Here is a 27,443-nt window from a genome sequence, read left to right on the forward strand (position 1 = left end):
AATTTCTGTTTGTATCAATCCTTTTAAGCACAGCTCAAGCAGTAAAATTAGTTTCAATTTTCAGCTACTTTTACTCCTTTTTAAACGCAGAAGGAGACAATGAAAACAATGTATTTCTCTTATTTAACTAACTGTCACAGTCAATGAACTTTCCCAAAAACGTCAGTCTTACTAGCAGTCCATTTCCAGGTTCAGAGCGGTGGTGATCCAACTTTCTTCACTCTCTCCTGCAGGCTTACACGATCCAAATTTTCCCCCCTCTTCTCCTGCCTCCAAGGGGGGTTTTATGATTTTAGCCGATGGAAGTTTAATCCTTTACATAGGACTTTCCAAGACTTTAGCTTGCAAATTCTTTGCTTCAATCTATTTACAAAAGGGGAAGGCAGACTTCCTGTTTGAAACCTCCCCATTTCGGTGCCAAATTAAGACGTTTAAAAATCCAATTTTCCGTTCTACTCACGGGAAGTTGTTTAGAATCAAATTGTCCACAGGAAAAAGTCAGCAATGCGGCTTCACTCCGTGAAGCAGTCAATTCGAAGCACCACGCCGCTCACCCCACATCGCTCCGGATCCCCAAAACCGGGTCTCCCCATGAGTAGGGGAGGCGCAAAAGGTGCCAGCTGAATCCTACGTTCACAGGATTCTCCTGCCTGCAATTTTTAGTGGGTCTCCGCCTTCGCCGTGGTGGCCAGACCCTGAATTCCACGGAGCAAGTTCCTCCCAATCAGAGGAATTCCACCATTGCCGGAGGCGCTAACCCAGAAGTCCCAAAGGCTGACTTATCTACCCCCCCCACACACACATCATTTTCAATGGTGGAAGTTTCAGAGGCTAATTATATTGTAATGTGACATCAGTCAAATGCATTGTGCCATTACAGACCCTTTAAAAACAAATACATGGAAAAAAACAATGTCACCCCCCCAAAAATCGCTAAGATATAACATACACATCTAAAACAGAAAAAACACCCAAACTGCACTTAAGCTGACAAAATTCCTTTACAAATCTTTGCAGCAGAAGAGAGAAAGTGTCCGTTTTTTGTTTTTGTTTTGCCAATAAGTAGACTAAATACAATTCAAAAGTCCTTCCTATGTATTTTAGTCCCCTATGAGTAAATATAATATTTTGGTCATCTCTGTAAAAGCTACGTAGAAAAAAGAACATACATTAGGGTTTCTGTTGCTGTATCCCCACCGGGACAGAACCATTCATTGTGAGTAACCAAGAATGACCAACCAGTATAGAGGAAAGCAGGCAATTAAATATAGTGCTCAAAAAGATAGCTGATATTTGGGACTAGTCGGGTTATCCAAAGAATTGGTACGACTGTCAGAAAAGTCAGTGGACAAACCAAGATGAACTGGAGTGCAAGTTTTATGAACAGCATTCATTGAGTACTCTGCAGCAACAACATTAATCCAAATATTAAGAATAAATTTTGCCTTGGAATGGTTCTGAATAAGAATAAAATTTACAGAAAGACCTAACTAATGTTTATTGCTGAAAGCTTTGGACCATGAGGTAACATACCTGTCAGATGCTGCTGTGGTTGCTTGAGAGTAACCAGGCAAGACTCCGATCTGTCTTTTACAGGCTTTATTCTTGGTGCAAACTATTTACAGTGAAGAGCGTTGTAAGTTCATGGCTGGCTCAATCGCTAGCAGAATCCGGGAGTGGTCAGTCTTTGTACCTCCCCCAACATAAAAGTCACGTCACCTCCAGCCTTTTCTGCCCCTCCCTGTGCCAAAGACTACTGCGCAGAATGGGCGTGCCTCCCACCTCTCCGGTTTGCTCAGGCTTGGTGTTAAGGCCCTCCCTAGCATCCTCTGGTCCTCGCCCCTCTTCTCCACTGAAGGTAGGGCTTTCCTCCTCGCCGGAAGAGGAACTGCTTCACAAGATTTTCGGAGGCTCCCTGTAACACACCTGCCCTTCCATCTCTCGCCTCTGATCTGATGGCAGTTCCCTGACAATACCCTTCTAAAAAAGATATAAATAATCCCAAAATGTGTTAGCTTAAATAAACTCTAAGCAAGATCTGGCCAGCATTCAACAGATAGCAATTGAGAATAATTACTCCAGGCAACTGTAACACCCAACACCACAATAATTGCCTTTGTCATTTGTCCGAACTAGGGTTTGTCTGTACTTGGGATCATGGTTAGCTTAAATAAGCAAACTTCAGAAGCAATGGTTAGAAGATGGTTTGCTCCGAAAGTGACCTTACTTGGTTAGTTAATGATCCCAAATTCAGAAACAAGGACAAGCTGAGACTGAGGAAAACAAAAAGTAGACACTCAAGAGGTGTCCCTGGGTGTGCAGGAGGCTGAAATGGGAGTAGCAGGGTGCACAAGCCCAAGGCGCACACAACCTGGTTACTGCTAACATACAGCATGTTTTCAATGTGGTCCTCAGCCTAATTTCATGTTTCCTTCAGCCTAATTTCAAAGCCCTCTACAACCAATCAGTTCAGATCTCGGGCAAAGGGAATCTGTCCCTCACCCATTAGGGAGGAGAGATAGACAGAGAAAGGGGTGTCCCATCCACCAGTAGCTTAGCCCCATCCATAGTTGACATGAGGCATGCAGCAGATTACCCAAAGGGAATGTGGCCATCAACACAAAAAAGGTGTCCGCCTTTGTTTAGTGATGTGCAAACACAGTCCATGTGTCTGTGAGTATAGGAGCAATCACATTACTTTGCAAAACAGTCACAGCTCAGGACAATAAAGAAACTTCGGGTGCCATGGTAACATTTCTAGATTTAACAAATATATTCTTTGAGCACTACTTAATGAAAATGTCTGGCAGAAATAAATTTGAAAAGAAGCCAGAAGCGTGATACTATTTTATTCTCAGATTCTGTTCTAGAGAGATACATTAAACTTTTGTGCACTTTAAATATGAAAAAGAGATCCCTGTAAACTAATGAAGCAAAACCTGATAAGAGGATAATATGTTTACATGACGTTGTTTGTTGTTTCCATAGTATTTGTTGTATCGCTATAAGCTAAAACTAAAGACTTCCTTTTACTTACAATAATGTGATGCCCTACTTTTCACCACCAGCAGCAGCAGCATCTAGTTGTGAACCAAATTTCACTGGGAACAATTTGTCTTATTAGGTTCAAAACAGCATTATTTTGAGAGGGAGGTAAGACTGATGAGGTTCCATCCCCCCCAAAATGTGTATAATGATATGGTTTATTCTTTCCATGTGATTTAGCATTAACCTGCAGTTTATCATTAGATAGCATATGTTCTCCACAAAAACATTAATCCCTATTTGAGTTGCATGACACTTGGCCCTAGAGTAACAAAAACAAATAATTGATAATGAGAATATAAGGCCCCAGGACATAATATGACTAATGGAAAACATTCTCTTAAGCATTCTTGAGAGAGATATTCAGAACTTATGCACAACTTTTACAATTAAAGTACAAAACTAAAAAGGTAGATTAAGTAGCAAACATTTTGTGGACTTCCTTTTCGTAATCCAATACTGAAAGGTCTTGTGGTTTTTGTCTTGGTTTGCATACATCTAGGATAAATAAATATCTACTATGTATTCTGAAAAGTATGTACTTGTAAAGTATGTATTGCCTTAAGGTTACACAGGGCTTCCACTGTTAGATTGGATCTAGACGTGCCTGTCCACAACTGACAGGTCTCCCTTCATTTGTAGAGGGACCAGTGATACTGCAGAGGCTAGCACTGAAGGAAAGAGATTGTCTCCCATTCCTCCTCCCGGCTGCTCTCAGAGCCACCTCCCACACTGCTTTTCAGGGAGTGAAGGGACCCTGCAGGGAGGAGGAGGAGGAGGAGGAAATGACAACAATCACCTTCTTGCTCCCCCTTTCCAGCATGACTGGAGCTCTGTTCAGCACAAGTTAATAATACTTCTTTAGAGCAATCCTATTATTTACAATTATGAGATCAGCAAAAGAATAAGAAGAGCACAAGCATTCTTTCTTGCATAGCCTGTAATAAAAAAGATAAAAGATTAAAAAGCTATTGTACTGTACTGGAAAGAACATTACCAGCATCTCCTTAACCACAACTCCCCCGTAGCTGCTGAAGTCCTCTCAGAAATTCCACAAAAACAAATTCAAGATGAGCTTCAGGTATCTCCAAATCTGGGATAGAGAGGAGATCCCAACAGACTTTAGGGATGCCAAAATTATCAATCTCTTTAAAAAAAATCTCTTTATTAACTGCAGCCAGCAAAATTCTTGCAAGGATCTTAGCAAACTGTCTCCTAAGAATATCCAAGGCTACCCTTCCTGAATCCCAAAATGGTTTTCGACCTTCTAGGGAGACAGTGGACATGATTTTCACTGCTCAACAGCTTCACATTCAGCACATTCAGCAGCGCTGAGTAATTAAGTTTTATCATTTACAGACAGGACTTGGCTTTGTTTCTTTTGATAGTTTTTCTTTTTTTGCACCTTTGAGCTCAAGTATAAAAGAAAAACCATGAAAAGCAATAAACTATCTACTTATATGTATAATGCAGAGAGATTGGTTTTATTCACATTAAATTTGTTGAACTTACCAGAATCATAATGTAAAAAATGATTATTGGGCTTATCTGGACTTGCATAGAGAAGACAGAAGAAGTGAAGTGACATTTGAGTACAATTGCAAAATGGTTGGTAAGTTATAGGGAGTTTGGTCTGTTTTATTTATTCAGTGAATTAAAAAAATATTTACCACAATTTTTTTACAGATTTACTTAAGCATTTTCTTAATTCATTTGTAATCCAATCCTATGCACCTCTATTCATCAGTAAGTCCCATTGTGTTGATTGGGGCTTATTCTCAGATAAATCGGATAAGATTTCAAGTTTACACACAGTAAGGTGGCAGAAGCCAGGTCAAGCCCCCCCCCCCAGTACAGTGGGGCTTCCTCTCTCTCCTATGCACCCCTCCCCTCTCCCAAATCCCCTCCAGAACAGCACATGGCAGGAAGGGGGACCATTCTATCTGACAAGCAGAAAAACTTGCCCTGACTTTACAATCAGCAGACACAACATTGAATTCCTTCCTGACAGTGTAATTCTAACTATGACTTAGAAATCCTATTCAGTGGGGTTTAAGTAAAAGTAAAGGGACCCCTGACCTTTAGGTCCAGTCGTGACCGACTCTGGGGTTCTGGCGCTCATCTCGCTTTATTGGCCAAGGGGAGCCAGCGTTTGTCCGCAGACAGCTTCCAGGTCATGTGGCCAGCATGACTAAGCTGAAGAGCACGCCCCGAGCTTCGTGCAGCTCTCCGCAACCCTAGGGAGCCCAGCGCGAAGTCGCGCTGGTCTCCCAAGGGTTGCGGATAGCAGCCTGTTCTGGGGGCTGGGGTCGGGGGAAGCTCAGGCTTCCCCACCCCAGACACGCGCCTGGGGGGGAAATAATATTTTTTTCTTTATTTCCCCCCCCCAAAAAAAACTAGGTGCGCCCTGTGGGGCGAAAAATACGGTAAATCCCAATCCCAAAGAAGGGAAGTTCCAAAGAATGCTCCAACTACCGCACAATTGTGCTCATTTCCCAAGCCAGCAAGGTTATACTTAAAATTCTACAAGGCAGGCTTAAGCAATATGTGGACCAAGAACTCCCAGAAGTGCAAGCTGGATTTCAAATGGGCCTTAGAAAGCACTGCTAATAACAAGGCCAGTGGAAGTGATGGTATTCCAGCTGAACTATTTAAAATTTTAAAAGATGATGCTGCTAAGGTGCTACACTCAATATGCCAGCAAGTTTGGAAAACTCAGCAGTGGCCAGAGGATTGGAGAAGATCAGTCTACATCCCAATCCCAAAGAAGGGGAGTGCCAAAGAATGCTCCAACTACCGCACAATTGCACTCATTTCACAAGCTAGCAAGGTTATGCTTAAAATTCTACAAGGAAGTCTCGAGCAGTATGTGGACCGAGAACTCCCAGAAGTGCAAGCTGGATTTAGAAGAGGCAGAGGAACCAGAGACCAAATTGCAAACATGCACTGGATTATGGAGAAAGATAGAGAGTTCCAGAAAGACATCTACTTCTGCTTCATTGACTATGCAAAAGCCTTTGACTGTGTCGACCACAGCAAACTATGGCAAGTTCTTAAAGAAATGGGAGTGCCTGATCACCTCATCTGTCTCCTGAGAAATCTCTATGTGGGACAAGAAGCTACAGTTAGAACTGGATATGGAACAACTGATTGGTTCAAAATTGGGAAGGGAGTACGGCAAGGCTGTATATTGTCTCCCTGCTTATTTAACTTATATGCAGAATTCATCATGCAAAAGGCTGGGCTGGATGAATCCCAAGCCGGAATTAAGATTGCCGGAATAAATATCAACAACCTCAGATATGCAGATGACACAACCTTGATGGCAGAAAGTGAGAAGGAATTAAAGAACCTTTTAATGAGGGTGAAAGAGGGGAGCACAAAATATGGTCTGAAGCTCAACAACAACAAAAAATCTAAGATCATGGCCACTGGTCCCATCACATCCTGGCAAAGAGAAGGGGAAGAAATGGAGGCAGTGAGAGATTTTACTTTCTTGGGCTCCATGATCACTGCAGATGGTGCCAGCAGCCACGAAATTAAAAGACGCCTGCTTCTTGGGAGAAAGGCGATGGCAAACCTAGACAGCATGTTAAAAAGCAGAGACATCACTTTGCCAACAAAGGTCCGTATAGTTAAAGCTATGGTTTTCCCAGTAGTGATGAATGGAAGTGAGAGCTGGACCATAAAGAAGGCTGATCGCCGAAGAATTATGGTGCTGGAGGAGACTCTTGAGAGTCCCATGGACTGCAAGAAGATCAAACCTATCCATTCTGAAGGAAATCAGCACTGAGTGCTTCACTGGAAGGACAGATTGTGAAGCTGAGGCTCCAAGACTTTGGCTACCTCATGAGAAGAGAAGACTCCCTGGAAAAGATCCTGATGTTGGGAAAGATCAGGCGCACAAGGAGAAGGGGACGACAGAGGACGAGATGGCTGGACAGTGTTCTTGAAGCTACGAACATGAGTGTGACCAAACTGCAGGAGGCAGTGGAAGACAGGAGTGCCTGGCATGCTCTGGTCCATGGGGTCATGAAGAGTCGGACATGACTAAATGACTAAACAACAACAATGCTTAGCTTCTGATTACTCACAAAATAGCAAGTGGGAAGTATGTTTCAGATATCCCCAAATAATCTGATGACCATATAATATTAGTTTAGAAAGGCAGAATACAAATAGGATCAAGAGTACAGATGGTTGCACATATACAAATAAATCATTTTAGGAGACAAATTAATATGAGTGTTCCAGCCCTCCCCTATACAATGTAGTATGCTACACATAACTTCAGATGTCCAAAAATAATCTGACGCCCATGTAATATTAGAAAAAATAAGATCTGAATACAAATTAGGTTATGGAAACAAATGGCTGCTTCATATACATGCATTTACTTGGAGGGCAAAATGGTATTATTGTTCCAATCTCCTTCCTGCTCAGTAGTATTTGTTCATAATAATAAACTTGCCTACATAAGATGTTTATCTAGTTGTCTATAGAACATCAAACCATCTATGTAGGTAGGTAGGTAGGTAGTAATTTAAACTATATATAACTTGCTGCTGCTTTGCTTTGCTGTATAGAACAAAAAAAAATTGTATACAGCCAATTTTATAATGTGTGACATCAATAAAGACAAAGAATATAGTGATCAGGTTATTTAGTGGGTGGTTACATTTACTACGCATGTATGAAATTTATAATTTTTTTTAAAAAATGAAAAATTGAACCTGCAGCCTGATTCTGTGCATGCTTGTTTCCTTGAAGGAAGAACTCTTTCTGCATTTAATGGGATTTGTACCCAAATAAACTTCCATAGCCTTGGCGCCTTACCTATATACCAGCAAGGAATCTTGCAGCATGTCGTTTAAGGTCACTCTTGCAATATGTACAAAAACAATGTGCTATATTACTATACTGGGTACCAACAACTCCCATGTGGAGATAATCAGTGGATAACTTTGTGGAAGCACCTTTTTATTTATGCCTTAAACAGGTGCTGGTGAAACAATAGCAAGAAAATATTCAACTCGAATAAGCAGCACTTGTTTTTAAAAATATCTTTTTCAGAAACTACAAAACGCAGGGACCATCCCAGAGCAAGCAGCAAATTCTATGCATGTCCTGCACAAGGGATTAGATGTGAGGTCCCTCTTTCTCCATTAGGCTGCGTCTGCACTGTACATGGACAGTGGTACCTCGGGTTAAGTACTTAATTCGTTCCGGAGGTCCGTTCTTAACCTGAAACTGTTCTTAACTTGAAGCACCACTTTAGCTAATGGGGCCTCCCTCTGCCGCCGCGCCACCGGAGCACGATTTCTGTTCTCATCCTGAAGCAAAGTTCTTAACCTGAAGCACTATTTCTGGGTTAGCGGAGTCTGTAACCTGAAGCGTCTGTAACCTGAAGCGTCTGTAACCTGAGGTACCACTGTAATGCAATATTGTCTCACTTCAAAGAGTCATGATTTTCCCCAAAACTCCTGGGAGCTGCAGTTGTTTAAGGCTGCTGAGACACCTCCACCCCACCACAATTCCACTCATGGAGCTATGATTCCCACAGTAAAAGCAGCTGTTAAACTACTCTGAGAATTTTAGCCCTGCGGGGAAAAAAATTGTAGGGGGTCCCAAAGTAATGATGGGGCTATAAAGTTAAAAAACAGAAGCAACGGGCAGAAGGATTTATTCAAGGTTTGGAAACCTTTCTGGGAATATCTGAAGACTGAAGAAAACATGCAGCATTAAGAGGCAGAAGAGAAGTAAGAGAATGCAATTATTTGAAAGCACCAAATAAGCTGAAAATGAGCATGGAATGGAAAAAGAAGCCAGTGACACAAAAATAGAAGAGGCAAGAGCAAACCAGTAGGCGGCGGCGATGGACACAGATCCACTGCTAGAAGGACTGAATAGGAAAAGGGAGTAAACAGACCCAGAATGGCTGCAGCTATTAAAGTTTCTCATTTCTTCAAATCACTTGAACGTCTGCATTCTGCCATTGAAAAGTTTCTGATTAAAATAGGCTTCTTTTTGCAGTATTAATCACTGAGAAAGTTCCAACTTGTAAGTGAAGAGCCTAAGTCAATCAATTTAAGAAGTTAACATTTTCCCTTACCAAAATTCAATGTCTCTCAGCCTATCCAGTTTATAATTTTAAACAGTAAAACTTGTTTTCATGGAGATGGGGCCTATAGATACTATTTGGCTTCATTATGCTTCAGTTAGTGTCTTTTGACAGGAATATTAAACACTAATTAAAACATACAGGGCACTAAGAATCTGTAGTAGCTTCTATTTTCTCATTTGTTATTCCCCCCCACCCCGCAGGTCTAGATGTCCATGATATGAACAGCTGAGAGACAATATACTCTTGATTTCCCCAAGCTGGTGGCAATATCTTTTTTAAAATAAATTTGTTCTTGATATCATAAAGTACATACATAGGACAATGCTACAGAGGTATAGTATAAGGTATAACAAAAGGTAACATATCTGCACTTATATTATCACTAAGGAGGTTGTGGGTTGTGAAATGGATGAGTTATAGAAAGTTCCCTCCATTATAGTTACTTGTTAGGGCCAATTTCAGAAACCTGCAATAAACCTGGCAACTATTTGTTTCTTTGTTTGTATTTCACCAGTAGCTTATGTCATCACTATCAAGCTACATTTATTGCTAAATGTGTACTTAGAAACATAAATATATTAGGGGAAAGTGTGCATAAATATGCATATATTAGGGGAAATTAACATATAAAATGCATTATATTATGGGAAATTGCTTTAAAAACGTGTATATCAGGCAAAATGTGTATATCGGGGGGAAATGCCTTAAAATGCTGACAAATTTTCTTGAGAACAAAAGAAACATTTGCAAACTGATACAGAAATATGGAGAACTGGAGAACTGGGAAATGGAGAGAAACTAAAACTGACAGATTTGTCCATGGCTAGCTGTAAGGGAAGCAAATCTGTCCTCCTATAGCAGCTCATAGGTTGGAGGAGAAGCTACCATAGTTAATGTCAACCACGGTTTGTCAGTCTGGATGAAAAGAGAAACTGTGGTTAACCTAAAGTGGAACTGGAAGCTTCTGAACTTCTCCTCTTGGCTGCACATGAGAAGAGTTGAAGAAGGTGCTTGCCCAGAAGGAGGCTAGACTCTTTCATAACTCATGCAACCTTGTGGCCTGCAATTTACAAGTCCCATCATCCCTAGCCAGGAGTAGCGGAGAGGTCAGGGCTGTGTGAGTGCGGCAGTAGAGCCAAACCCGAACTCCTGCTGGGGCATCTGCACAGCCCTTCGCCATCACCTTGCCCTAAGCAACAACAATTCCCCTTCCAAGTGACTATTTCTGTCCTCTGCACCACTGGGGGAACTGATCCTATCTCTGAGCATTCATCATGCTGGCTGTGACTGATGTGAGTTGTAGTCCAAAACATATGGAGGGTATCAGGTTGAGGAAGACTAGTTCAGCTTGATGGCTAATGATGCCACATAAATTAAAACCTATAGTGGAGTAATTATATTGAATGTGAATGGCCAAGTCATTCAGACAAGATATATGGAGAGTACACATGAGGTGCTATTCAAAACTAGTTCTACCCAGTGTAGACCTATTGAATGTAATGGACATGATTAACTTGGGCTCATTTATTTTAATGAGCCTACTCTGAGTAAGACTTAATTTAATGAGGCCCATAACCAGAATCCTCTGCAGATAGCACTGTGAAACGTAAGTATATAATATGACCTATGGAGAACCGCTATGCAAACATTTAAAATATCTCCATAGACTTAATTTTCCCCGTCATGGAAATTTTGACATGTCAACAGAAAATCAGAAAAAGAAAGTGAAACCTTTCAAAGATGTGCATATTTAAAAATGCTTGTCTACGAAGTCTTTGTATCTGCTCTCTGTAACAAAGGTTTAACAAAGCCAACATTATCACATGCCACATTAATGCCAGCCTGTAATTAAAAATAAATGTACCTACACAATTCATGCCTGAGTCTTGAGGTACAGCATGTGGGTTTTCTGCAGAAGTATTTTTAGTCGCAAGTAGTTTAACAGTCGCTGTTATTGTTTAATGATTACTGTTACAATGAAGTGATGAGAGTAATCTGTATTTTGTGATTTAAATTTTTTATCAGGAAAATAAGATCATAGCTGTATGAAGGAAGATGAAAGTGCTCAATACTATACATGACAAATAACAACTCTGGAAAGTCAATAAGAAGAGGACAAAGGAAAGAGCTCCTGAGGGGGCTGCAAATGGAAGAAAATGGAATTTGAAACCTCCTTAGTGAATCAGAGGCTTTGGGAGACAACATGAGCCCATGCAGAATTTATTCTCCCAGGAAGCGCATACAAATTATTGTGAAGTTCACAATGTAATTTATTGCAGGTTATCTGCTCACTGAAATATTTTTTTTAAAAAAAACATAATGTTTCATAATTTCAAGACCTCCCCCCTTTCTAACTAAAGCAGAAATAAAATTCATGCAAATATTTGGAAATACAGATGACCTGAATGATTGCTTGCAATGACTACTGAATAACCACTATTTATTGAATCTGTTGTAGACTGAGAGACAAATAGTGCCAAAACTTTATAGACTTACTGTTTGTGTATTTAAAGATTTCACTACTTTGAAAGAGCTGGCCTGCCCATGGTGTTTTAATTCGTCACTTCATGAAGAGAAGCACATTTGTTTCTTCAGGTAAAGAAGGTAAAGAGACCCCTGACCGTTAGGTCCAGTCGCGGATGACTCTGGGGTTGCGGCGCTCATTTCGCTTTCCAGGTCATGTGGCCAGCATGACTAAGCAGCTTCTGGCGAACCAGAGCAGCGCACAGAAATGCCGTTTCCCTTCCCGCCGGAGCGGTACCTATTTATCTACTTGTACTTTGACGTGCTTTCGAACTGCTAGGTTGGCAGGAGCAGGGACCGAGCAACGGGAGCTCACCCCGTCACAGGCATTTGAACCACTGACCTTCTGATTGGCAAGCCCTAGGCTCTGTGGTTTCTTTAGTAAATACTTTTAACCTTGACAGCTAAAGAACATCTAGTCTTATTATATAACATTCCTTCTTCATAATTACAATGCTCTGGTGTACATTCTTAGTACTTACACAGTTCTACTGTGTATACTTTTAGGTAATTACATGTGTTATGTATTCATTTTGCATTTGTGTTTTATTGTGGACTCACCATGCTCTACTGTCAGCTCCGTTCCTCCACTGACAGGGAATGAGAACACAGGCATAGAGAGAGAGCAGGTAAGAGGGGAATGCAGAGGGGAGGGAGAGGCAGCAGGGAGCAGCCACAACCTGATCTCTGGACACAGGGAAAATGAAAGAGAGAGCCAGAGTGAAGTGAAAGAATGGAACTTGTCCTCTCAGATCAGGCACAGGCAAACTCCGGCCCTCCAGATGTTTGGGACTACAATTCCCATGATCCCTAGCTAACAGGACCAGTGGTCAGGGGTGATGGGAATTGTAGTCCCAAACATCTGGAGGGCCGGAGTTTGTCCGTGCCTGGCTCAGACAGTGACACAGACACAGGAATACAGGGAGTGCTCTCTCCAAAATCTCGTAGCTCACAAGACTGGCCAAGAAGTGTGAAAAGGACAGGAAGAGAAGGTGGGGGTTTCCTGTTGGGGGGCAAGGGCGGCGCTCAGTTCCAGCAACTGTGCTTTCTGAGGATAATGGAGATTAGCTGACCTTTTGCTTTGACTAATAAATCTGAAATAATTAACTGCCAGAGTCATCCCACGTGTGCTGTCTCCCCGGTGCTAAGATCCAAGATGTAACTGAATGACTACAAGGAATCATAAAACCCACTGACAAATACCCCTTCCTCTTGGTTCATGTGGGAACCAATGACACTGCAAGCAATAGCCTCCAGAAGATCAAAAGAGACTACGAGGCTCTGGGCAGGAAATTGAAGCAATTAAATGCACAAATTGTCATCTCATCTGTCCTCCCAGTTGAACGACATGGCCCAGGGAGAGAGGGAAAAATAGTGGAAGTGAACAGCTGGCTTCGCAAATGGTGTAAACAGGAACGGTTTGGATTCTTAGATCACGGACTGCAGTTTCTTGAAGATGGACTTCTGGCAAGTGATGGGCTGCACCTCACAACGGTTGGGAGGAATGTTTTTGCCAAAAATCTCAGAAACCTCATCAGGAGGGCTTTAAACTGACTAATGTGGGGGAGGAAGACAGTGCTCCTGAAGGTAGGAGTCTATCAATTGATGAACATGATCATCCAAATGTCATAAACCAAATGGAGCAAACAGCACGCAGACCTAGTGGTGGGAGGAAAAAAATCCTTAAATAAGAGACACGGGGGAATGATTAATGGACTTCAATGTCTGTACACTAATGCGCAAAGCATGGGTAATAAACAAGATGAGCTTGAGCTCTTGGTACAGCAAACTAAATATGACATAATAGGCATCACTGAAACCTGGTGGGATAAGTCCCACGACTGGAATGTAATAATGGAGGGTTACAAACTATTTCAGAGAAACAGACCAGACAAGAAAGGAGGAGGAGTGGCGTTATATGTCAGGGATGTATATACCTGTGAAGAGATCCAAGATTTAGAACCTCAAAGCCAAAGTGAGAGAATTTGGGTCAAAATTAAGGGAGAGATGAATAACAGGGACCTCATTGTGGGAGTTTACTATAGATCCCCAAGCCAAACGGAGGACATAGATGATGCCTTCCTGGAACAGATGGCCAAGCATGCAAAAGGAAGGGAGATAGTAGTAATGGGGGACTTCAATTACCCGGATATTTGCTGGATGTCAAACTCAGCCAAGAGCATAAGGTCAAATAGATTCCTCACTGGCCTTGCAGACAACTTCATTGTCCAGAAAGTGGGAGAAGCAACAAGAGGAACAGCCATTTTACATCTGGTCCTAACCAATGTTGATGACCTGGTTAGTGGGGTAGAAGTGGAAGGATCATTAGGCGCGAGTGATCATGCTCTTCTGAAGTTTACTATACAGCGGAAAGGAGCAGCCAAGCATACTAGGACTCAATTTCTTGACTTTAAGAAAGCCGACTTCATAAAACTTAGGGAAGTGCTGGGTGAGATCCCATGGACAGTAATACTAAAGAACTTTTAACTGAGTTAAGATTAAAAAAGGATGTGTACAAAAAATGGAAAAGGGGGGAAACCACCAAAGAGGAATTCAAACAAATAGCCAGCACGTGTAGACACAAAGTCAGAAAAGCTAAAGCACAGAATGAACTCAGGCTTGCTAGAGAGGTTAAAAGCAACAAAAAAGGCTTTGATGGGTATGTTCGTAGCAAAAGGAAGAACAAAGAAACAGTGGGGTCACTCAGAGGAGAAGATGGTGAAATGCAAACAGGGGACACAGAAAGGGCTGAACTCCTCAATGCCTTCTTTGCCTCAGTCTTCTCCGATAAAGAAAACAATGCCCGACCTGAAGAATTTGGAGCAAATGATTCAGCAGAGGAAACACAGCCCAGAATAACTAAGGAGATAGTACAAGAATACTTGGCTAGTTTAGATGTATTCAAGTCTCCAGGGCCAGATGAACTGCATCCAAGAGTATTAAAAGAACTGGCAGATGTGATCTCAGAACCACTGGCAGTCATCTTTGAGAATTCCTGGAGAACAGGCGAAGTCCTGGCAGACTGGAGGAGGGCAAATGTTGTCCCTATTTTCAAAAAGGGGAAAAGAGAGGACCCAAATAATTACCGCCCAGTCAGTCTGACATCAATACCAGGGAAGATTCTGGAGCAGATCATTAAGCAAACAGTTTGTGAGCACCTAGAAAGGAATACTGTGATCACCAATAGTCAGCATGGATTTCTGAAAAATAAGTCGTGTCAGACTAACCTGATCTCGTTTTTTGACAGAATTACAAGCCTGGTAGATGAAGGGAACGCAGTGGATGTAGCCTACCTTGATTTCAGCAAGGCATTTGACAAGGTGCCCCATGATATTCTTGTAAAGAAGCTGGTAAAATGCGGACTTGACTATGCTACCACTCAGTGGATTTGTAACTGGCTGACTGACCGAACCCAAAGGGTGCTCATCAATGGTTCCTCTTCATCCTGGAGAAGAGTGACTAGTGGGGTGCCACAGGGTTCTGTCGTGGGCCCGGTCTTATTCAACATCTTTATCAACAACTTGGATGATGGACTCAAGGGCATCCTGATCAAATTTGCAGATGACACCAAACTGGGAGGGGTGGCTAACACCCCAGAGGACAGGATCACACTTCAAAACGACCTTGACAGATTAGAGAACTGGGCCAAAACAAACAAGATGAATTTTAATAGGGAGAAATGTGAAGTATTGCACTTGGGCAAAAAAAATGAGAGGCACAAATACAAGATGGGTGACACCTGGCTTGAGAGCAGTACATGTGAAAAGGATCTAGGAGTCTTGGTTGACCACAAACTTGACATGAGCCAACAGTGTGACGCGGCAGCTAAAAAAGCCAATGCAATTCTGGGCTGCATCAATAGGAGTATTGCATCTAGATCAAGGGAAGTAATAGTGCCACTGTAGTCTGCTCTGGTCAGACCTCACCTGGAGTACTGTGTCCAGTTCTGGGCACCACAGTTCAAGAAGGACACTGACAAACTGGAACGTGTCCAGAGGAGGGCAACCAAAATGGTCAAAGGCCTGGAAACGATGCCTTATGAGGAACAGCTAAGGGAGCTGGGCATGTTTAGCCTGGAGAAGAGGAGGTTAAGGGGTGATATGATAGCCATGTTCAAATATATAAAAGGATGTCACATAGAGGAGGGAGAAAGGTTGTTTTCTGCTGCTCCAGAGAAGCGCACACGGAGCAATGGTTCCAAACTACAAGAAAAAAGATTCCACCTAAACATTAGGAAGAACTTCCTGACAGTAAGAGCTGTTTGACAGTGGAATTTGCTGCCAAGGAGTGTGGTGGAGTCTCCTTCTTTGGAAGTCTTTAAGCAGAGGCTTGACAACCATATGTCACGAGTGCTCTGATGGTGTTTCCTGCTTGGTAGGGGGTTGGACTCGATGGCCCTTGTGGTCTCTTCCAACTCTATGATTCTATGATTCTACGTGTGTGGGAGAGACCCAAGCCATTACATCAACATTGTACAACATTTTTTGAAGTATTGCAAGAGCACCTCTGTGACACCAGCAGTCCCTTTCTCAGAAACTGCCTATGCTGTAAATCCTTTGCCGAGAGCTCATCTTTTTCCAGCTTTTTCATCAAGGAAAATTGATTGGTGTTGGGGGCAGGATGGTGAGAGAGAGGGATCATAGGCAGGGCTGAATCGAGTACCTGGGGGCACCCCTTTCTTCAATCTGTATTGTTTTTGATATTTGGTTGGAAGCCGCCCAGAGTGGCTGGGGAGATCCAGTCAAATGGGTGCGGTATAAATAATAAATTATTATTATTATTATCTAATTGACCCTTTGCACTCCATATAAAGGAATAACAGCGTCAAAGTAAACATTGCTTAGCGCTGCTTTGATGCATATATTAGGTACTATTAGATAATGTTATCTGTTTATGGAGGTCAGACTTCTGTGGGTTTGGTGTGTGTGTAAAACTGGGGCAAGATTTTAATTTCTGAACTCAGTACATGTTAGAATTTTTATTGATTTTACAAAATAAATCTCACATTTACTACATTTAAATTTTAAAATCAAACAAGATTCTTCCGAATCTTAGGACTTCCCTCCTCCCCTCCGTGGGTCCTTTATATATCTAAATCAACTGCATATTATAGTTTTTCCACATTACGGTCCTCCAAAGTATTCAAAGTGTTTCTAGCATTGCAAGAGTTACTAAAAGCTTGCCAAACAACTCAAGTGATTACAGTGTTCTTTTACATACAGTCTGTATTTGTCCCATTCCCTACTGAAGTTTTGATCTTCCTCATTTCTGATTTTCCCTGTCAGTCTTGCCATCTCTGCATACTCTAATAATTTCATCTGCCAATCCACTTTTGTTGGCATTTCCTCCTGTTTCCATCTCTGGGCAAGCAGCATCCTTATAGCTGTAGTTGAGTACATGAATAGTCTTCTCAAATCCTTCAGTATATCTGCATCTTAGAATTTAATTATGTCCAGTGAGTGGCAGGATTTAATTAAGCCCCGAGTGTTAAACTGGATGCCAGATCCTGCGTGTTAAAATGGATGCAAGACCCAGGTGTGTGTTTGAGCTGTGTGCTAGATGCTGTTAATTCTCTGGAATTAGCATGTGTGAAAGAATTGATGCAGCTGAGTAAACTTATTGAGTTCTGTATCAGATAACTCTTACGCCTAGAAAATTAGCATGTGTTTTAAAAAACTAATTAACCCAGGCTAATTCCCTTGGAGTTGTTGGTCTGTGGGGTAATGAACCATTAGCACAGGCTTCCTCAACCTCAGCCCTCCAGATGTTTTTGGCCTACAACTCCCATCATCCCTAGCTAGCAGGACCAGTGGTCAGGGATGATGGGAATTGTAGCCTCAAAACATCTGGAGGGCCTAGGTTGAGGAAGCCTGCATTAGCACAACACAGGATCAAAGGAACCATGTGATGGCTTCCGGTTCCACTCTGCCTTAATGGTGGCAGCCAACATGACGGCGGTGATCATTGGTGAAGAAAAAACAAGGATGACTGAGGGTAATTATCCTTGCAAGTTTTCCCCAGGGACAGGGGGGAACAGGCTTCACTCACAGTTCGTCTTGGTACCTGGCTCTCATTCAGGCATGGATTGCAGGAGGCAGCGAGGTGCTGAGTGCGAAACACTTCACCTGGAGAAAACCCTCCAACGCCGCCATTAAGAAGCAGAGGTTCTCCTGTTAATTAGAGCTTAATTGGACTAAAGTACAGGTGCGCGCTAGAAGAGATGAGATCATAAACTGCAGAACAAACAACTGCAAGGACTTTAAGGTTTGAATTTAAGTTAAGATTTCATTCGGTGCAAAAGATGGTGGGGGAGGGGAGCCTATGGTTTCTTAATTTAAAGTTTTATTCTCTACATTTATGATTCGGCAACCCTCCTCTGAATGTTAGTTCAAGTAATTATATTTGTACAAGCAAGGACGGAAGAAATTGGATTATAGATATGGAATGTAACATTAAACAGAACTGTGCGTGTAAAAAAAAAGGAAAAAAGGAGGGAAGCTTTATTTTGCAAAAGGTTTATGATGAAAAATAAAGCTGACTCTTCCCCATCCTTTATTATTTACGGAATGAACTGAATAACACTAAGAGCACTAGGAATTTAATTTAATTGAAAGTATAATTGCTCATATATCTTCAGTTGGACAGAAGAATAAAAGGAGTGTGAACTTGCCAAGGAACTGATAAGGTTCATTACTGAGTCATCTGCAGTTTGACAGACCACTCTTCTTCCCAGGCTGAGAGGGGAAATGGTGAAAACATGTTAGTTGTTGGGACAGAGTGATTTTTTGCAGCACGGGATGGAGCACAGGATGGAGCAATGGAGAAATTTCTGGAACAACAATGGGATATCAGCTTTGCCCAAGGCATGGTGGAGAAAAGCAGCAACTGAGGGAAAGAAAGACATAACATCTTACAAGGACAGGAAGAAACATCAGACAGAATAATTGCCACACACAGGAAGAACAAGAGTATAGTTTGAGTTCCTCAGTTGCAGTTTTATAAATAATTTAATGTGTCAACACAAATAGAAATTATTAATAATATTGCAGTTATTGTATAAGGAATTATTATGACTGGAATGTAATGGAAATTAATAAGATTTTGGAATGCAGAAATAAAGCAAATAATCAAGCCATCAATTCTAGCACATGGGGGGTCACCTTATCTAAATTATATAATTTGGAATTTGAATGATTGGTATTCATAATTGTATTATAAATTGCTATTGTTATAATGAGGCTATTATTGGATTGTAATTGAAAACCAATAATTATTCTCAACGGAACCATGTGATATGCACATGAATGGGGCTTTTGCTCCCTCTGCAGATAAAGGGCTGAGATGAGAGAGCAGAGAGTTTGGACTTAGAGGAAGCTGGGCTAAGCTGCAGGGAAGGGCGCTGCTGAGCTCATGGGAGGAGCAGGGCCCTCTTGGAATGCTGATGCTCTGAACCCCTCCATGGCAGGCACAGGTTGTATATATGGGCAAATATATCACACAGACACCACAGTCCCTGCTGCACCTCCTTTGTAAAAGGAAACTCAAACCTTGAGCTCTCTGGAATCTCGCACTGCTGCGGAGATTGGGGGTGGTGTGTGACAATATGTATGAATGAATGAACCTCACTAGTCTATTCTCAATGGACATAAGCCTTTAGATTATTTAATTAATATTCTAGAGTACTATCTTGCATAGTATTATCTGGTAAAGAGGCTACAAGAAATTGCCTTGGACCGTCCATAACAAAATGCTGAGTCTGACCTCAAACCTGTAAATATATAAACGATATCAAGTATGGTCAGGAGCAAAAGAAAAAATAGAGTTTTATTCCCCTTTAAATTCTTAGCATTTACTGTCATGTCAACTTCTATTTGTAAAGGCTTTTGCATTGTTTTTCTGTTCTTATTCCATGTCTGTCACTTCTGAACTTTGGAATAAGATTGATAACTTTCCTGTGCTTTTATTGGACCAAGATTCAGTTGGTGTTTTTCATGGCTGCAAAAGTGACCTGTGGTGGCCAGGAACCCACCCTTCTGTACCTATGAGGATAAGCTCTGCAGTGTCTAATTATTGCTACATGATTGTGCTTCTTGAGAAACACAACAGGGAGTTCAGAGAATTATAGTTATCTAAGCAAGCCAAGAGTAGGGAAACTGCAGAATGAAATCCCCTTGTTATCAGCTGAAGGAGAGTTGGGTTTTTTGCTTTTAAAGGAAAAGTACAGTCGCCAGTTGACATAATGGAGGGAAAGGAATGATGGAAAATTTGACCATGATGATGGATAAATATTGGGTTGTATTCAACTAAGTTATACTCGGAGGCAACCCATTCAAATTAATTGGACCTACATTAGACATGTTATTAATTTCAATGGGTTTCCTCTAAGCATGAAGAACATTGGATAGAAATCACAAGAAGCAATAATAATAATACTAATTTATTATTTATACCCTGCCCATCCGGCTGGGTTTCCCCAGCCACTCTGGGCTGCTGGCAACAGATTAAAAACAGAATAAAACATCACACATTAAAAACTCCCCTAAACAAGGCTGCCTTCAGATGTCTTTTAAAATTAAGATAGTTGTATGTTTCCTTGACATCTGATGGAAGGGCGTTCCACAAGGCGGGTGCAACTACCGAGAAGGCCCTCTGCCTGGTTCCCTGTAACTTTGCTTCTCGCAATGAGGGAACCGCCAGAAGGCCCTCAGAGCTGGACCTCAGTGTCCGGGCTGAACGATGGGGGTGGAGACGCTCCTTCAGGTCTACTGAGCCTTTGAGGCCGTTTAGGGCTTTCAAGGTCAGCACCAACAAAGAAAGAGTGGCACAAATAAACTCTCCACCAAAATCAACAAGCAAATATTTTAAAAACAAATTAAGAATCAGGATACCAGGAATGGGGGATAATGAAAAATCTCATTATTCTACCATGTTTATTTCCCAAAATATTGTATGTAGATATACGCCACTCAGTTTTCATTTAACCACTTATATACCATGTTAACATCTGCCAGTGGAATCTTCATGGCTAAAATGAACATTTTGAGCAATTTGAGACCTGTTGTTTCTGACCTGATATAAATGTTAGGCTGCAGAAAGTGCAAAGGAAGTGTAATTAGCAAATCACATAATAGCGTTTAACCCAGTTTCTGTGCAAAATGCAGAATTATTTAAATGAGTATTGCAACTAAAGAGGGCTAAGCAGGATCTCAAGAGGGAATCCTTGCAGAAAGACATTCACTCGCCTGACCATCTGGAGGAAACAATTTCATGTACTGGCATTACAGAATGGTACTAGGTGCCCTAGCTTAGCACCTGTTTAAAGAACTTTAATTAGTAGATTAATATTCAGCGATATACTGGGAATCTAGAAACAGCCATGTCAGCAATCACCAGTTAGTCTGCTTGGCAGAAAAAACACTTGGGTCCAACTGACCATTGCCATAGTTTCCAGAGCTGAAGGGCAACAGAAGCTTGCCCTCTTTCTGCCATCAGCCAGGGTGCCAAAGGCCACCCAAATGCTGGACTCCTTTTCTCCTGGGAGGTTCATCATCCATCATTGAGCAGCTGCAGAGAGTTTGCTTCCCTATCCCCTCCCTGCCAGGAAGAACTCTGCTTCCATGGCTGGTTGCCCTGGGGCTGCAGAAAGGTACCCCATGCACTGGCTACACCCACCACTACTGGAGCAAGAACACAAGAAAGATCACCCTGGCCTGAACTGATCTCCCTCGTCTATGTCTCCTCGCCCCTTCCTTTGTCTGTCTTGCCTTTTGCAAGTCTGTTGTCCAGTCCCCGCTGCCCCCTAAATTCAATTTAGTAGTAATGACCTTTCCCTCTTATACTAGTGGGAGCATCTGCTGGAGTTCTTCATTTCCTTCCATAACTGGGAGGAACCCTTCCATTTGCAGAATGAAAGTGCAGACTCCCTCTGGCAGTCCAAGAAAGAAAGAAACAATCCTTTTCAGGCAATGAATATATATGGGGGGGGGCACCATCATGATAGTAGGCTTTTCTCTTGACACTTCTGGGCGCCCTGCTCCTCCAGAGCTCTTTGCAAGGCCAACTGTATCTACAGGGGTATTTTCAAAAGCTACAGGGAATATGCACTTGTAAGGACAGAACCTGCCACCCTCCAAAACATGGCAATTGTACATTGTACATGCATTAAAACATTTCTAAAACCTAGAGAATGAAAATTCTAATTCAGCATAGCAGTAGATCAACAGTCTGGAGTACCTTCAGCAATGTAAGCAGTGCTTAGTTGCTCTGCCAGTTTCATTTCTCATTGGCGGTATCTTGTTGTTTTGGATATCTTTATCCATAAGGGGAAAGAAGTATAAGATATTTTATTCCTTTTCAAAAGTTTTGGCAAGTCACCTTGAGTCCATTGCTTTCGGTGTGGAGTAACGCCTTCTCTCGAGGCTGCATTGCCACTCTGTGGCCAGTCAAACACAGCAAAGGAAAGGAAGAGCAAGTATTGACTATCAAACACAAGCAAACACTCTGTGGCCAGTCAAACACAGCAAAGGAAAGGAAGAGCAAGTATTGACTATCAAACACAAGCAAGAGGGCACCTATGAAACATACCACAATAATTTTATGAGGCTATTGCTTAGAGAAAAGTATTAAATTTCCTTTGTGTTCATTTAGTTCAACAGATAGTTAATATGTTAGCCGAACATACACTGTTCAACAGGATAAAAGCTTCTCAAGCATATTCTTCTATAATCAATAGGCCAACACAAAGCACTATTCTTTATTATCAAAGTTCTATCCTTCACGGTATGCTCCCTAGTAGTGTTGAATTGCCCCCGCCCCAAAAAAGAACTTTAAAAAAAATGCATTCGGCTATTTGCAACGGTAATGAAGTGGTCTGTGTGCAAGGAGTGCATGTACAATGCCCCAGAATGAGAGGCTTTAGCTTGGATCCTAACTAGGCTTCAAAAGGAAGGGCTTCTTCCATTCATGGACAAGACCAAGATCCAGCAGATGACCATGTTGCTTGAAGGGAGGGGGAAAGCAATTTTTGCTTATTCATCCTTCCTCCTTCAGTTACCCCACAATGCTCAGGAGAATCACCCAACCCACTGGAGCAGATTTCTGGGGTTGTAAGGGAAAGGGGGAATCGGGAAGAGTTGCCTTCCCATTCCTCCAACAATGGGAAGCTCCCAGAACATAGCTGTCACAGGGTGGACCTGCCAGCAGGAGAAAAAGCAGGTTCTCAGCCCAGGTGTCTATGTTGGGTGGAGGCTTTGAGCACAGTATCATTGGTTTGGAATGCTAGAGACAGGAAGAAGCTGACTAGTGAAATATATTCCCTGGTTTCTAGCTTTCAGTTGGCTAAGCTTCTCTCTGTGCTACAGTAGCTTGCATAGCTCTGTTGGTAGATCATGGGACTCTTATTCTCAGGCCTGTGGGTTCGAGCACCTCTTTGGGCAAAAGATTCCTGCATTGCAGGGGATTGGACTAGACCAGGGGTCAGCAAACTTTTCCAGCAGGGGGCCGGTCCACTGTCCCTCAGACCTTGTGGGGGGCCGGACTATATTTTGAAGGGAAAAAATGAACGAATTCCCATGCCCCATAAATAACCCAGAGATGCATTTTAAATAAAAGGACACATTCTACTCATGTAAAAACACGCTGATTCCCGGACCGACCGCGGGCCAGATTTAGAAGGCGCTTGGGCCGGATGCGGCCCCTGGGCCTTAGTTTGCCTACCCATGGACTAGACCCTCATGGTCTCTTCCAACCTTACAGTTCTATGATTCTATGTTCCATTGATAAAATCTCCGATCACCTATATCACCTATGTGCAAATAGCTACCTTGCGTGTGTGAAAGGCCTGTTTCATTTCTTACAAGCCTGTTTCCATGCATATCCTCCCTATTAGTCCTGATAAAAAATACAATGCTAATCTGTTACTTATGTTGAAATACTTGATCAAGTTTGCATGCTTAAAGGATTTTGCTCAAAAAGTCTGTCTCTAAAAGTCTGAATGATGAGGTGAGAGAATGAAACAAAGCTAAGTTGGCAAAAACTACTGATGTACTTTGTACACAATGTGTGCTTTTCTCTATCTCAGTCTGAAACTTTTGTACCGAAAAACGGAAGGCAGTTTTTCTGATATGGTATGCCTACCTCTGACAATATTTGTTTGCTTGCAATGTAATATTAGTAACAACACCTACATTTGTGAAGTATTGGTGTATGTTAGTGAAATATACAAATACTTCTACAGGTTACTGATTGTAGATGCTGACTACCAAGGCTCAGTTAATGTCAGAAATTGTCTTTGTGCAACTTCTGCTTCATACTAGAGAAGCAGTTAGTGCAAGTTTTACCTACAGCTTTTTGTGGTAAATGTAGTTTACTGTGTTGTAATTATAACTTTCAGTGGAAGATTTTCTAAGTGTAGTTTGTACCAGAAAGCTAAAGTTTTCATTAATTAGTAAGAAATATAAATGGAAATATCACCTAATACAAGCTATGTTTTCTTCCAAGGTGATCCAGATTCTACAGTCTTGTTAATGGATATTTGAGAAAGAAAACTGTCAATTGCATGGCATGGCTAAGAAAAGCCCACCAGGACGCAATTCTGTTGTTACAGGTATTTTCCTGTATTTTCATTATTTTCAAGTTCTTTGTGGAAGACGTGGGGAAAACAGGTGTTTATTGCTTGGCAGACTATCCTCTTAGTGGCTGCTTCTCATTTAAACTTTAAATTAAATCCTCTGTTTACAACATACAAATTGCTGCAGAGTTTATCAAGTCATCAAAAGCAGCACTAACAACTAACAGCTGAATTCATAATCACCAAATATTTTGCAAATGCCTGCATTAAAAGAACAAAAAGGTGATGAAGTCATTAACTTTCCCAAGTTAACAGAAAGAAATGTGCTTTAAAAAGCATGTTTGAACCTTCTAAAGCAAATAACATTTACTATTTTCACTTGAAATTGCAACATATCTGTACTGATGTAAACTACTTAAAGGCAAATTCACCTGAGTCTAGTTTTAGAACCAAAACAAACTTATCCAATGAGCATAATACAAGACAGGAAACTCCAATTCTAATTAGGAAGATAAACAAACAAATGAATAAACCTACATGACAAATTCAAACTCTCTTAATGTACCAAACTATGTAGGAGGTCAGTCCCTCTGAATCTCTCCCAGTCATGCTGATGGTGGTTTAAGGAAGTTTCATTACAAAATATCTGGAGGCCACAAAGTTGGAGATGAAGGTTGGTCTATTGGCTAGGAAAATTAAGCTGCAATCTGCAATGGAGCTAATTTCTGAGTAGACATGTATAGGCTTGCATTACTGGAGAGTTTTGACATTTCAGGTTTGCAATACAATTAAATGAGCTATCAAGTAAGTGTAGAAAAATATTCCAATTGCAGTAAATGCAGCCAGGATTGTAAATAAAATTGGGGGGTGGGGGTGGGATCCAATTTGTAATTGTTGTTTTCGGGTATAAAATTAATATGTATGTGAAATAATCTGACTCTGTTTCATCTATCCCACAGATTTTATTAATCCACAAATAAATAACTAAAACATATTTTTCTAACTTGCTCTTGCAGTAGGTGACTTTAAAACACTGGACTCACAGAAAATAAATAAACCAAAAAAGTGTTTTGCCGAAAATTGTGTGATCAGGAAACTAGGAAAAATAACATAAACAGAAACTAATGGAATATCAAGTTTTAAATTTACCTATTTTTTAATTGTTCAGAAAACTTACTTTTCTCAAATATTGTCAATGTAATAATAAAATGCAACAAAGCATCAAGTCCAGAAAGATTACAGTGTAACATTTGCCATTTGCCATATTACTTTTCTTATGAAATACTGTGTTAACTGAGACTGTTTTCAGAACTGTAGTAATTCTGCCTGAATATTGCAAAATACAATTCCAAAGGCGCAAAAAAACTGCCAAAAGTAAGCACTTTAAAACCCTGTTTACTTAACAAAGAAAAAATGAAGCACATGGTTAACTGTCCTATTAAGAATCAATTAGAATTAACAGTGCTTAACTTACCCTGGATTGTGACCTTATTTTTACCAGCTCTATAATAGTGTAGGTACATTTCTAAATAACTCTAGGAAAAGCTTTAAATAATCCAGGCTTTTTGTTGTTGCTGGCCAACAGGCCAACAGGCAATATTTAAATTCTAGAAAGCTTCAATACAGTGTAAACTCTATTGTTCCAAAATAATACAATATATCATTGGCATGCAATTGTACAGTGATATTCAGTCATATAGCAGATAAATTGATATTTTATAGCTTACAATGTCATACTTTTTCATATATTTGTGAAATTATTTGTTAATATATACTAATGGATATATGAAGAATCTGAACAAATAGTAAACATATAATACACTGACCTAACACTGGAATGAGACATAATAACATGCTACTATAATATATAGTCCACTGATTATTTCAGAATAAACTGTTCTCATGTATTATAATTTGTATTTTTTGCACTTGCATCATATTCCCTGGTAGAACTATACTGAATTAGAAAACTCACAAGGGATTGTCTTCTCCCCCATGCCCAGAAATCTGGTGAACCCCCGAGATTCAGAACTGACTGCATGTTATTATTGCATCCTATTAATATTTCTTGGCAGTATTTCTGAACAATCATTCACCAAATTATTTGCTTTGAATTTGTACTGTATTTCAGATTTCATTTGCAAATTATTTTAAACCCTGGAGTTTGCTGTAGTAAAATAAGTGACATAAAAAGCTGTGTCAAACACAAAATTGCATCAGGTGCAGCTTCTCTAATCATCGCTCTACAATTAAGGGAAAAGTCAATGCTGCTAAAATCCTTTGTTCTCCACTATTAAAGGCCCAGAGGTCTCATCCCACCCTGGATCTGACAACCCTTAAATAAATGTTAATCTAATTTCAGAACTTTCCAGAGAAATGCAAGACTCACCAAATTGGCTGGTTTGTTCTTCATTGGGGCAGGTGAGCTTTATTTAACAGTTTGACCAGTACGAATCCACTTGTCTGTTCTTCATTCTGTGAAGTCTACATACAGCAAAAGTGCAGGTTGAGCCAGCAGATCTCCATTCAGCTGTGCAGGTGAGGGGAGCAAGGAGCGTGCTAAGACTTCTGGCGTGTTGCTTCTGCCACAGGTTGGAGTGACTGGCTTTGGCTGAGCCGCTCTTCTCTGACATTGCTGCCTATTGAGCTGCAGATGTGGAAATGAAGCCCTAATCACCCTGTGCCTAAGCTGACTCTTACAATAAAACCCTCGTGTTTTTGTCAGCTGTGGAGATAATCAATTCATGAGGAAGTGGGGGGCTGCCATCTGTCACCTGAGTTAAACTGATCAATTTCCTCATCTGTGCGCTTATATTGCTTTTAAAACTAGGTGATAATTATCCCAGTTGGCTTTTAAAGTGCTCTGTGAACTACGCCACATTATTAATAATGGTGTTAAATGCTTTCAGACATAAGAAAACCTTTGGGTCTGCATCTGTTTGTAGACTGAGCAGTTTTGTTGGTTGAAATTTGCTGGATTCTTAAGGAAACAAATTTCCCCTTAGCACACTGCCATGTATTTTTCTCCACAGAGTGAGTTGTTACTTGAAATAAAAGTGTACCATTTGACACAGGGAATGGCACTATATAACCAATGGTCAGAAGAATTAACACTAACAGGCTATTACATTATTTCTGAGCTGATGAACACTGAAAAGTGCTTAATTAATATAACAGTATCTT

The 27,443-nt window shown here is 41.0% G+C and overlaps 1 protein-coding gene across 1 annotated transcript in view; it reads right to left on the bottom strand.

Moving 5' to 3' along the window:
* Window positions 1-26,879, bottom strand: part of TRPM3 (transient receptor potential cation channel subfamily M member 3) — a gene marked incomplete at its 5' end in the record, with an annotated part of 420,896 nt that extends 394,017 nt beyond the window's left edge. Inside the window, one exon of the mRNA XM_079995989.1 lies at window positions 26,650-26,879. Coding sequence (XP_079852115.1) covers window positions 26,650-26,673 — 24 coding nt within the window. The remainder of the gene's footprint in view (window positions 1-26,649) is intronic.
* Between the last annotated feature and the right edge of the window lie 564 nt (window positions 26,880-27,443).

This window comes from Podarcis cretensis (genome assembly GCF_951804945.1).
Source record: "Podarcis cretensis genome assembly, chromosome: 11".
Classification (NCBI taxonomy): domain Eukaryota; kingdom Metazoa; phylum Chordata; class Lepidosauria; order Squamata; family Lacertidae; genus Podarcis; species Podarcis cretensis.